The sequence below is a fragment of the Melanotaenia boesemani genome, chromosome 6 (genome assembly GCF_017639745.1).
Source record: "Melanotaenia boesemani isolate fMelBoe1 chromosome 6, fMelBoe1.pri, whole genome shotgun sequence".
Lineage (NCBI taxonomy): Eukaryota > Metazoa > Chordata > Actinopteri > Atheriniformes > Melanotaeniidae > Melanotaenia > Melanotaenia boesemani.
The window spans coordinates 37,675,032-37,689,028 of record NC_055687.1 but is presented as its reverse complement, the minus strand read 5'-3'; the positions used below and the strand labels follow the sequence as shown (position 1 = coordinate 37,689,028).

The 13,997-nt window shown below is 43.7% G+C and overlaps 1 protein-coding gene across 1 annotated transcript; it reads right to left on the bottom strand.

The window, feature by feature from the left end:
- Positions 1-3,332: 3,332 nt before the first annotated feature.
- Positions 3,333-13,905, bottom strand: LOC121642119 (E3 SUMO-protein ligase KIAA1586-like). The gene is made up of 4 exons (XM_041988613.1): positions 12,891-13,905; positions 12,580-12,675; positions 11,788-12,401; positions 3,333-3,506 (listed from the first exon to the last, which is right to left on the bottom strand). Exons 1-4 carry the CDS (start codon positions 13,042-13,044, stop codon positions 3,333-3,335), a joined length of 1,038 nt encoding a protein of 345 aa, XP_041844547.1. The 5' UTR covers positions 13,045-13,905.
- Positions 13,906-13,997: the final 92 nt, after the last annotated feature.

Genomic DNA, 13,997 nt, shown 5'->3' with positions numbered 1-13,997 from the left:
CCATCTATTTTCTGCCGCTTATCCGGAGTCAGGTCAAGGGGGCAGGAGCATAAGTAGGGAAACCCAGACTTCTCTCTACCCGGCCACATTCACCAGCTCATCCAGAGGGATCCTGAGGCTTTCCCAGGCCAGCCAACAGATGTAATCCGTCCAGCATGTCCTGGGTCTTCCCCGGGGCCTCTTTCCAGTGGGACATACCCGGAACACATCACCAGGGATGCGTCCAGGAGGCATCCTAACCAGATGCCCAAGCCACCTCATCTTGCTCCTCTTGATGCGGAGAAGCAGCGACTCTACTCTGAGCGCCTCCCAGATCATCGAGCTTCTCACCCTATCTCTAAGGGAGAGCCCGGCCACCACAGCTCGTGACCATAGGTGAGGGTGGGAATGTAGATTGACTGGTAAATTGTGAGCTTTGCCTTTTGGCTCAGCTCCTTCTTCACCACGACATACCGATGCAGAGTCCGCATCACTGCAGACGCCGCACCGAGCCACCTGTCGATCTTCCGCTCCATCCTTCCCTCACTCGTGAACAAGATCCCGAGATACATGAACTCCTCCACTTGGGGCAGGACCCTATTGCAGACCCGAAGAAGGCACTCCACCCTTTTCTGGCTGAGGGCCATGGTCTCGGATTTGGAGGTGCTGATTCCCATCCCAGCCGCTTCACACTCGGCTGCGAATCGCTCAATTGAGGGCTGAAGATCCCGGCCCGATGAAGCCAACAGAACCACATCATCCGCAAAGAGCAGAGACCCTATCCTGAGGCCACCAAACCGGATCCCCTCAACACCTCGGCTGCGCCTAGAAATTCTGTCCATAAAAGTAATGAACAGAATCGGTGACAAAGGGCAGCCTTGGCGGAGTCCAACCTGCACTGGAAACGATTTTGATTTACTGCCGGCAATGCAGACCAAGCTCTGACACCGGTCGTACAGGGACCAAACAGCTCATACAAGTGGGTCCGGCACTCCATACTCCCAGAGTACCCCCTACAAGAGTCCCCGGGGGACATGGTCGAATGCCTTCTCCAAGTCCACAAAGCACATGTAGATTGGTTGAGCAAACTCCCATGCACCCTCAAAGACCCTGAAGAGGGTGTAGAGCTGGTCTACTGTTCCACGACCGGGATGAATACCACACTGCTCCTCCTCAATCCGAGGTTTGACTATCCGAAGGACCCTCCTCTCCACCCCTGAATAGACCTTACCGGTTTGAGGAGTGTGATTCCCCTGTAGTTGGAGCACACCCTCCGGTCCCCTTTTTTGAAGATGGGGACCACCACACCAGTCTGCCAGTCCAGGTGAACTGTCCCCGATGTCCACGCAATGCAGCTTCCAGAGCCTTAAGGAATTCTGGGCGGACCTCATCCACCCCTGGGGCCTTGCCACCGAGGAGCTTTTTAACCACCACAGCGACCTCAGCACCAGAGATAGGAGAGCCAGCACCAGCTACCCCAGACTCTGCTTCCTCATCGGAAGGCGTGTTGGTGGGATTGAGAAGGTCTTCGAAGTATTCCCTCCTCCGCCTCACAACGTCTCGAGTTGAGGTCAGCAGCCCCCCATCCCCACTGTACAGTGTTGACGGAGCACTGCTTTCCCCTCCTGAGATGGTGTACCAGAATCTCCTCGAAGCCGTCCGGAAGTCATTCTCCATGGCCTCTCCAAACTCCTCCCATGCCCGAGTTTTTGCCTTAGCGACTGCCGAAGTGGTGCTCCACTTAGCCCCCCGATACCCATCAGCTGCCTCTGGAGTCCCACAGGCCAAAAAGGCCCAATAGGAGTCCTTCTTCAGCTTGACGGCATCCATTACTGCCGGTGTCCACCAACGAATTCAGGGGTTACCGCCGCGACAGACACCAACAACCTTAAGGCCACAGCTGCAGCTGGCCGCCTCGACAATAGAGGCACGGAACACAGCCTACTTGGACTTAATGTCCCCCGCCTCACCTGGGACATGGTTGAAGCTCTGCTGGAGATGGAAGTTGAAACTCTTTCTGACAGGGCACTCCACCAGACGTTCCCAGCAGACCCTCACAACAAGCTTGGGTCTGCCAGGCCTGACCAGCATCCTCCCCCACCATCTGAGCCAACTCAACACCAGGTGGTGATCAGTTGACAGCTCCGCCCCTTTTTATCACCCGCAAGTCCGACGATACGACTACAAAGTTGATCATTGAACTGCGGCCTAGAGTGTCTTGGTGCTCGTTTTTGACAGTCCATGTGAGCACAGAAGTCCAGCAACAAAACACCACTCGGATTCAGATCAGGGGGGCTGTTCCTCCCAATCACACCCCTCCAGGTGTCGCTGTCATTGCCCATGTGAGCATTGAAGTCCCCCAGCAGAACGAGGGAGTCCCCAGAAGAAGTGTTCTCCAACACCCCCTTCAAGGACTCCAAAAATGGTGGGTACTCTGAACTGCTATTTGGTGCATAAACACAAACAACAGTCAGGACCTGTCCCCCCACCTGAAGGCGGAGGGAGGCTACCTTTTGTCCACCGGGGTAAACCCCAACATACAGGTGCCAAGTCGGGGGGCAATGAGCATGCCTACACCTGCTCGGCGCCTCTCATCGGGGGCAACTGCAAAATGGAAGAAGGTTCAGCCCCTCTCAAAGACTGGTTCCAGAACCCAAGCCGTGTGTCGAGGTGAATCCGGAACCGCTCAACCTCGCGCACCAACTCAGGCTCCTTCCCCACCAGAAAGGTGACATTCCACGTTTCTAAAGATAGCATTTGCAGCCGAGGATCAGACTGCCAGGGTCCCTGCCTCTGGCAGCCGCCCAGCTCACACTACACCCGACCCCTATGGCCCCTCCTGCAGGTGGTGAGCCCACGGGAGGGGAGGCCCATGTCACCCTTTCGGGCCCTGCCCGACAGGGCCCCATGGGCAAAGGCCCGGCCACCAAGCGCTCGCCTCCGTGCCCCACCTCCAGGCCTGGCTCCAGAGGGGGGCCCCGGTGACCCACGTCCGGGCAAGGAATCCCTGGTCCTTGCTTTGTCATCATCATAAGGGTTAATTTGAGCCGCACTTCATCTGGTCCCTCCCTTACACACCTGTTTGCCATGGGTGACCCTACCAGGGGCATGAGCCCCTGACAACATAGTCGCTAGGATCGTCAGGATGCACAAACTTCTCCACCTTGATAAGGTGGCGGCTCAGGTAGGAGGAATTTACCAATTAATTACCAATAGCTAAATCATATTGAGGTATACCTATGATGAAAATTAAAGGCCTCTCTCATCCTTTAAGTGGGAGAACTTGCACAAATGGTGGCTGACTAAATACTTTTTTGCCCCACTGTAGCTATAGTCAGTACATGGGATGCAATTTACTGGTCCAGTGCAGCTTTAGTGCGCCCCTCAACATGTGCCTTTGCTGCTTCCTCAATGAGAGCCTGCCTGCTCTCCATGTCTGTAAAATACCTTTCACACCCCAGGTCATGCAGTGCCACCGAGGCTTCAACGGCACACTGGGCCTCCTCCAAGTTTTCTGCAGCTTTAATCTGTGTCAATGAGAACAATGATATGAATCAAATATGTTTTACAACCTTCTCACTGATACTGGGCCTGTTTGTTACCGAAACAACAAGGCATACAGTCTTAAAGACAAAAAAGAGGGCTGTACTCCTCCTTGGAGAAGGGCCAGGGATAGCATTTGACCGATGACTTTATATTCCCCAAACTCCAGACCTGCAACATATAGAGAAAATAACTAACAAGAAGCTCAAGTTTGAGCATATACTGTCAGAAGAAATGAAACACTAAGAAAGACTACAAAAGAATTTTGCTGCCCTCTGGCCCCTTAAAGTAGCGGCTATCTTTTAGTGCTGCCATTAGAAGTCGCAGATTTTCCCAGCTGGGACCACCATCGTCCACGTCCCCCTGACTCTGTCCCTCGTCGTCTACAAATGTGATCATCAACCGATGACAGGGACAGAAGTGACATTTGCATTTTTTTGAAGGTGTGGGGATCATACAACACAACATGGTTCATCTTAGCAGAGGCATCAGATAAAAGAAATTAACCTTTGAATTGGGGAAGAAAATAAAATAAACAATGTTACACATATTTATATTTGACAAAGAAAAAGAAATGTGCATAACACTCACTCGCTTGTCCCTTCATTTTCTGTGTTCTCACCCAGTTCAACCGCCTCCATCATCACCTGCTCCTGGGCACACTTCTGAGCATGATAGGGTACCAAATATTGAAACCTGCCTTGTCAACTGACAGATGTGTCAACGTAAGGCTGCGTTGAAGGGGAATGATGTATAAGGGAGCCCTTGTCAAAGCTGAGCATACAAAGCTTAGGCTGTATCCCTCTGGTGGTATCAACATTTCCTCCAAAACCTTTTCTCTGCTACCACCGGCTAGGACAAACCCACTGCCATCCCTAAGAGGCGGGAAGGCAGAGAAGAGATGCTCACTAAAATATAAATGGTCTCCTTCATTGTGTGGGAACCACACAGTCTTTCGTCCCAATCCACAAGAGGAAAAGCAGCGAGCCTCCTCTACTGTGGACATACAACTCCACTGAGGCTCAGGTAAACAAATGAAAGTATGGGACTCCATAAGTAAGGGGTCTCCCGCTTCCTCTTTCTAACCCCAGTGCCTACTCCTCTTTGATTAGGCCGAAATTGCCTTGACAATTGTACCTAAACATTGTCAGGCTGGGGCTGATAAGTAGAGTTGCAAGGGGGAACAGTATGTATGTAGTATGCTGCATTTGCTGCAGCAATTCTCACATTTCTGACATGAATCAGAAAGTGGCCCTGCGATGGACTGGTGACCTGTCCAGGTGTACCTGCCTCTTGTCTGCTAGTTTCTGGAAAAGGCTCCAGCTTCCCTGCAACCCTGAATTGGACTAAGCGGTATAGTAAATAGATGGATGGATGGATCAGAATGCTGTCCAGCCGGAATCTTCTAAGATACAGAGAAGAATAAGTTCACAGTCAGACAGGAGGTGCAATACAAAACATGACTTGTGTGTTTGTTGGTGTATCCTGGCAAATGGCTTATTGCATAACAATCATACTGATAGAACAGGGGGGAGGGATTTCACGCTGCAACGCAGCCCCGTTCACCATACAGTCAGATTCTTAACACACCACGAGCCAGAGACATGTTACAATTTAAAAATATATCATTTTTATTTCATAAAAAAATAGTTAAAAAGAAAACAAAAACACAGACAGGTCGAAAAATTAATAAGGCGAAGGAGAGAAACCACATCAGGGCGCAGGCTTATGTGGTAGGGCCAGTCACTAAAAGGGGGAAGGGGTCCTCACCAGTGTTAACACTCATACACACACACACACATAGCAGAAAGGGAAAGTCGTGAACCCCCACCAAAGATTGGATTGCCGCCCTGGCCCCGCAACACCTGACAAGAAAGGGGAAACCCAATTAAAAAATAACTACAGGGCAACACATTTGGGGACCAATTAACATGAGAAATTAGGAAACATGCAACAGCTAATAAACCAATACCAAATGATGCAACCAAATAAACAAACAAATTAATACAAAACCCCTAAAAATTAGGTCAGAACAACACAAGCCTGCTTGGCCAGGTAGCCCATGTGCTCAGCAGCCAAACAGAGTCAATGCAGCTCATGCAGCGGCCCGTTCGGCCAACAAGCCCACGTCTGAGCTGAAGCGACCAGACTGGAGACTGAACCAGCAGAGCAAAAAGCTTCACAGAGCCAAAACAGCAGCAAGCCTCCAAGGAGTGGCGGTGGAGAGCAGCCCAAAAAAAAGAGGCAGCAGAGATTAATAAAGAAAAATAATTAAAAATTAAAAACATTTAACAAGAAATGGACTAATACATACCATATATATCTTATATCCTATATCCTATATTATACCTATATAAAATCTACTATACAAGATTTAAAATTATAGGAAAAATATAGATAAAAAAGGATAAACCTGAGCAGTCAGTGTAAATTCTAGTAAATGTTTTGAACAGAACTCACAGTATTTGTTTCCAAACAATACTCTCTGTCCATCGATGCTTCACATGAACGGAGCGTGTTGGACGTCAGACTTCTATTATGTCACAAATGTTATTTATTTTATTTTCATTTTACTCAACTGTGTTACTTCTTATTTAATTATTTATTCATTCAGCCATTTTTAGCTGGAAGGGGGGGACTTGGGCTTGGCGTGTGTGTGTGTGTATATGTGTGTGCGTGTTTTTATTCTTATTCTACTTTGATGTATGTAAAGGCTTGTTTTATTGAACAGAGATATGAACTGAGATATGTATAAATGTTTTTAATCATGTAAAGAACTTTGTGTTGCCTATGCCATGAAAAGTGCTTCATAAATAAAGTTTGATTTGATTTGATGAAGGCAGTGTCAAAAATTTCTCACCTCACCTGAACATGTCCAGGTGGCCCTGAGGAAGGAGGTGAGTGTTGAATTAATTGATTATTGTGGAGAAAAAACATGATATAATAGAAAAAATCGTTCTGCATTATTAATAGTAAATAACTAATAGTTTGTATTTATTTTAGAAAGATTTGAACGGTTCTCAGCTGTCTCTGTAACGTAGGTCAGGTCAGTAGTTCGGGACTCGTCCTCCTGCTTTGCAGCAGGAACATTTCTAGTGCAGCAGACTGGGTGACGACTTTCAATCCAACCAGAGAAATATTTACATTTTCTAGATATCAGAAGATTAACTAGCAACAACCATATAGCATCATATATGTTTCCTCACTAATCTAAAGCTTCACCTGTGAGTCTACAGATCTGGAGATAAATTAGACTTCATGTGTTGCTACATGAGGAGACGATGACGTGGAGGATTGGTAGTCAGATCAGTTTCCCTTCACATTGTGGGTGAAATCACTGAAAGCTCCTTTAAGTAAAACAAATAGTGGGAGGCCACCAGAAATAAGGATTGTGATGCTGTTACACATGACATTACATCGTTGGAGATACTATATAATAGAACAGCTGATAGAAAAGAAAGCTGGACTTCAGGACTTGATAAGTGGTTTTCCAGGGAGAAAACTCCACGTTGGGCTCTGGGTGAAAAACGCTGAGCAAGAACAGTGATGGTGAATATGACTGCATGAGAATGACTCAGCAATAATGCACCTTTACCTCTCCTTGATATCTAATTACACAAAGTTCTACCTTTTAAAATGTGATTATTTCATTTTAAAGACGCTCCCAGCCGTTGTTTGGTTGTAAATCTCCACAGAGGTTTGTTCGTGACCGTTTTACATTCAGTTCATATAAAACAATAAACCATGTGAGGTCCTAGTTTCTGTTTCTCAGCCTACCTCATTTATTTTACCATTTGCATCTGATTTAGTGATGATAATGCTTGCAATACACTAAATAATAAAAAACGAGCGTCCATTTTGTTTTTGATGGCGTTTTAGCTGAGATTTGATTTGTTTCTCCACAGATGATAAATGCATTTCATTTTCATGGAAGAAGTTATTTTGTATTTAAGTTTTGTATTTGTAATTTGTTTTGTAATTATCATGAGATAATTAATTGTTTAACTATTTAAAAAAAGATAGATGGGTTTTTAAATATGAAGTATCCGTATTGCAGCAAATAATTGAATCTAAATGAACGTCATTGTATTTTTAGTGCTTCCTGCCAAGTAGCCTGTCATGTTCTTCTTTTCATTTCTTTTAATTTAATTTCTTTAATAATGCTATTTTGATGGTCAAAATATCATTAAAATTGCTAACTGGATGTATTACACTATCAAAATTTTCAGAGGGGGGGGGTCACTTCAGTTTCTTTTCATGGGGCCCAAACTCTCTAGCAGCGCCCCTGAGCATGTGTAACTGTTGAGATATGCTTACCCAATTTTGTAGCCCAGACTGTAGCTTTAGACTTAGCAGCATGTTAGCTGTACCTTATGGCTGCTTTAGGAGAGCAATGGCTCTATAACTTGCAGGGTTACTCTTCCCTCCCAGCCTTCAGAAGCAGGCAGATATTTGTTTCATACAGCGAGATAAGGAGTCTTTTATTTCTCACTGAATCACTCACCATTCTCCACATGAGAAGAACTATCTTTTCCTGAAATGCTTTGAAGAATTCACAGCCAAAGCCATCTGGGTCAGCGGCGTTCCCGGAGGGAAGAGCTTGAATTGCACTCAAAAGGTCTGCCCTTGAGACTGGGGAGTCTATATCACCCTTTAATGCAGCATTAAAGTGAGGGATATTTAAATGGTCAACAAAATGACAAAGATCTGCTCATGAAGCCTTTATTCTGCTTGGGTACAATTCTTTATAGAAGTCCACAAAACATCTGTTTATTTGGGACAGTAAGCAATTTGGGTTGCTTACTGTCTGTCTAGATATGAATCTAAATGGCAATTAAAGTCACCACCAATAATAATAATAATAATAATAAAAATAATAATAATAGAATAAGGGCTTGTTGTTAAGTTGAAAATCTTTAGAAAAAAATCAGGATTGTTAGTGTTTGGGCCATAGATATTAAGCATTGCTACTGGAAGGTTCTATATCTACTATATGGATCTGCATTCATGGAATCTAGACAGATTGGTACAGTATGTTCTTTCTAAACAGAATGGCGACGCTTCTGGCTTTATGAGTGAATGTAGCTAAAGCTAATGGAGATAAACCTGGGAAATCTAATTTCCTCTCAGGCTTCGCTGATTATTGACACTGGTGTGAGTTTCCTGAAGTAAAATTTTGTCTGGTTTCAACGATTTAAGATGTGAGAAGACTCGACCTCTCTTAATTACATGTCCTAAGCCCTTTAAATTCCAGAAGACCGCTGTCAAATTATTTGTGCTATGTGCACTGCTGTGGCATACTGACATCGTACCTTCCATGATAATGCTATGGTATCCACCCCAAACAACACAGAATCAACTGAAAACTAAATAAGACACAATGTACAACATACAGATAATACAGTGTAAAAATACCAGGTAGAACCAACACATGAACAACGCACCCACCCACCAAGCACGAAGCGCTAATGTGCCTCTAGGCCTGGGAACGCTGTGCAGATGAATGGTGACTTCGCCAATTCGCTCTAGAAAGTAAGTGTGCTGCTCCGTGACCAAACATCGCTAGTTCCATAACATAAAGTGAGTTAATATCAATGTCTCTCTTAATAGAACATTAGTAGAACATAACCTCTTAATTAGAACATAGAATAATAATTAAAGACAAAACATCAAGATATTGCATTTTCCACAACATACTTTGGCTGATCTTCTCCTCAAGGAAGGTTCCTCAGACATTGTTTATAAAAGTCATTGCCTCACCCGGCGTGGAGAAGACACTGAACTGGCCACATGTTTTATCCGGAGCCTTGCTGGATGAAGGTGGTTGTGCTCAACTTTCTTCTCCCGCAGCGCTTTCGTGTCCTCATGGAATTCCAGTTGCAGTCGCATAACTTCTGGTGTACAATCTGAAAAAGTAGGCACCTTGTTGCCGTTACACTCCATCTCCTGCTCCCTCCGCAGGCATAGTGTACACTTCTTTTCCCAGAAGAAATTAACTTGGACATTGATGGGTCTAGACCTGGCTCCTTCAGGGGGTGGAGTTCACAGAGTGCAGTGCTCCTGGTCAATGGTCACCAGTGATTTTAAGTTATCCTCTCCAAGAAAAGCTTAGGAATTTATATCTCGATAAATTTTACAGGTCTGCTGCTTTCTTCCTTTTCTGGTATCCCAACTATCTGAATGTTATTACGTCATGACAGGCCGTCTAGTTCTGCCATCTTCAGCTTGAGCACACCACTTTCATCCTTCAGGTCAAAAAATACCTTCTCCAAGTGTCATGATCCACAACTTGCTCTTCAGTTGATTCAGCCTTCTCCAACAGTTCTCGTTCGGAGTTCTGTGGCCCCTGAAGAGTTTGTTCCAAGCATCAGCTGAAGCTAAGGACTGTGGAGGAGGGTTGGCACGGCATGATACAAGCCCGGTTACTGAAGTTGTATTAAAGTCAACGATTTAAACAAGACGAAAATAGCAAGAGTATGTATATATATATATATCTATATATATATAGATATATATATATATATATTAGTGCTGGGCTGCTATTAAAATTTTTTAGCGCGACTGTTACACGCAAAATGTCTCTTTCCTTTAAAAGAAGTCCTACAGCTATATAAAGAAAATGCAGTAAATTTAGGTTTACTAACACGACATCAGGGGTGTTTAACCTGCGACTCTGGACCTTCCACAATGCCTCTAAAGAAGTGACTAAAATATTTATTTCAAATCTATCTTTCTTGTCATTAGGTTGGAAACCAGGAACTTTTTTTTTTTTTTTTTTACTTTAAATAATTTTCCACAAATATCTACATCCCTTAGAAGAAAGTCTGTTTATCCTCTTTTTATAAAAGTTTTTTTGTTTGTCTTTATTTTAAAACCTAAAAATGGAAATAAAAATGTGGGTCTTCAGAAATAACAAATATCCTATGGTGGTTCTTTATTAAAATATATATTAACTTGCCTTTTTGAAAAGTCTGGTAACATTTGTGTCTCTAAAGTAGTTTTATTTAGCTGTCTGAGGGAAAAATGGCTCTTTGGATTGGAAAGGCTGCAGACCCCTGCACTAAACACATAAACAGGTTTAGCAGCAGTTTTCAGATAAAATATTTCTTCATATATAAAATCAAATATTTTTGACAAAGAAGGATGACATGTTCAGGATTTACTAACTAAAAGGTAAAAAGTCAGCAGGATGAATTTAAAGCTGTGAAGCTGCTTCCTTCTAAACACAGAAGGAACAATATGTGATGAATATCAGCATCAGGTGAACAGACAGAAAGCAGGATGAGAATCTCACAGCTTCTAGATGGTGAGGAGAGAGAAATATTCACAATATGCACAATAACTTCCATCCATGCACCTTCACTGCTTCATTATCCAGGTTTCTGGATATAATTTCTCTAAACTTTCATTCTTAGCTTGACTGTTTAGCTTCACCTCTGCACCTGCAGCCTCCGCTACCGGGAGTTAAGGGGTTAACATCTCGTTTCCGGGTGTAGCGTCAGGTCTGTAGATGTAACTATAAACATGTGTGGTATCCACAGAAAGTCCAGAATCTCAGCAACCAGCTCAGTAAAACCATTTCTATCACCACCAAACACAGTTAAGACAACAATAGTTTAAAAAGACCAGGTACACAAAGTCTGAAAAACATGTAAACACAGATGATGTTTCCCCATGAACACGAACAAACGGCTCCTCTACTGAAAGCTCACATCTCACAGATTCCACAGCTGGAAGTTTCATCTTAATATGACCAAGATTCACCGAACCAGAGGCAGAAGAAGACCCGATTTATGCTGCACGTTTGTAAAAGTCAGAAAACATGTTTTACCTTTGCTGTCTGGCATAAATTAAAACCACATTTATTATTATTTTGGGGGCATTTTCCCGTCCAAAAATCATGATGTTCTGCCATCTGCAGGTTTAGAAAAAGAGAAACGTAGGTTCTTCTTCTTTCTTAAGTTCCAGACAGAAAACGTCTCTTCATGTTAATAAACCCGCTCTCTCCTGTTTACATCATCGCCGCTGCAGCAGGGAAGAGAGACATGGACGCCATGTTTGGGTGGTCAAAGCCAGTGGTGTAGTGGTCCATGGAGAAGTGGGTATACTCAATTTTCGCCACGTTTTTTTCCTTTTTTCCAAGTAGTCCAAAAAAAGCTGTTTTAGAAACAGTGACATGTTTAGACTACTATAGTTGTTCATGTTTTCATGAAGCCACTCTTCTGTAAAGCCAGCATTACTTAAACAGGTAAGTAACGCCTGTACTATGCCATCTGCTCTCTGATTTTCAAGTTCAACAAGTTCCAGGAATATAAACTCAGGGCTTTCTTCTTGAATTGATGCTTTAATAGAAACTGTCATGACAGCCTTGTGACTTAAAGAAGATGCCTCATCAATCAGAACAGCTAACTTACTGGATGATGCTATAATGCTACTGACAATTTTGCTCTGCATCTCACTAGCAACATGCTGTATTATTTGCGTTGCACTGTAACGTGAATGAAGTATTGAGCCCATTTTTACACCATTCAGTTCTTGCAGCTCAATGAGGCTTTCATGGTCAGAAAAGGGTCGGTTATTTTTGGCCAGATGGTAGGCTGTTCGAAACACAGCTTCAGTTTCCTTCATGTAGGACTCAGTCATGGTCTCCATTGCATTGTCAATGGCAGCTTCTTTCTGTTGCTCTGCCACCTTCACAGCCTGAGAGTGGGCCTTGGACAACGCATGTTTCCTCACCTTATTTCTCAAGACTGACAGACTTGTTGTTCTACTTTCATGGCCAGACACTTGAATTTCAAAGTTCATCCATTCTCTTGAGAGTGACACACCTTGCTCCTTGTTGATCCCAATGGAGTTCACACTGCTACAGACCAGACATCCTGTGAAGCATAAACAAGCAATGTAATACTGTACCCACAGCTGTACATGAGAATGGTCCTTTTACACACACACACACACACACACCTACACACACACACACACACACACACACACACACACACACACACAGTTTCAGAAGTTACTTAGTTAGTTAACTGGCAATCTACCTAAACTTACCTAATTTTTTGTTTTTGGATCCCAACCAGGGGTTCTTGGATTTGAAGTCTTCTGTTTGTTTAGCACTCCACAGGTCTGGCCAGTCATTATTTATGTCTAAATAAAAAAAAATAAAAATAAATATTTTGCATCTCCATGTCTCTCTCTCTCACATACACTCACAATAGTCATCAGCAAGACATGGATCATGGATCCCCCGATTTTCATAAACAACCAACATTCAAAATGAGGTGTTATCTGTCAAAATCACCATTTGTTGAGGCTTCACTTTTCAATAAGCTGGAGAATTTACTTCCTCTGTATGTTCTGACCTGGTGGTGGTAGACTGGGTTGACTTGCCTGGCTAGCGCCCAGGTGGGAGCTGCCAGGTTTGCTGGTTTCAGGGCTGGGGTCTGCCTGGGGCTGGTCTGGGCCTGATTTGTGCCTCTTTATAAAAAAATCTGCAATATCTCCCTTTCTTTTCATTTTTGTCTGTCCCTAAACAAAGTAAGACATTCTGATTAGACCTCAATATTGTTTTAGGCCGAATCTTAAACTATTTGTCCCAATTCTTGTGTTTTTAACTTACTGTACTGAAAAATCAACTACCAGCCTAGCTACTTTAAAATTAAAATTACCTTTAAATTAAACGTTATAATTTAGACCTTCACAGTAACAAACAAGCTTCATAGAAACTGAGATAATCAGTTTCATCTAACATTAGTCTGGTATGAAATTCTAATTAACACTTACTGAAAACCAACAATGGCGCGGTTTCCCCTCATTATTCCAATCTAGCTAGCTTCAGCAACCTAACATTAGGGTAACATTAGCCTTTCATAACGCTAGCAACTCGCACAGTTTAACTACTGGTGACAAAATCTCGTCTCTTCTAAATGTCTAGTCATATTGCCAGTAGGTTAAAACAATGACTTATTTGGAAACCACCTTAAAACTCACCTGCAGGATGATGTCCTTCATCAACTGGGTTGGCATACTGCCGCCTGCTGTCTGCCGTTAGCGAGTTTTTTTTTTTCCACTTGCACCTGAGGTGTTAGCAATATTTTTCTTGGCATGACCCGCCCTCCTCTGCCTCTGATTGGCTCATCTGTACTCATGTCTAAAGTTAACCAATCTAATCAGTGAAGGCTGCGAGTACCAGCCAATTAGAGGCAGAAGAGGGTGGGTCGTGGCTTCATGATCCTTAAGGAAAAAATGGGCTACCTGGCTCACAGATATTACTGAATGGTGCGCATCAGGGGGATTTAGAAGTGGGTATACGCAATGCTGACCGAAAAATAAGTGGGTATACGCCGTATACCGCCGTATACCCTGGACTACACCACTGGTCAAAGCCAGTGGTCAGCAAAAACAAACAAACAAAAAAACTGAACGCATAATTTAAAAAATTAAAAGCGGTAATTAATCGTTATGATAAC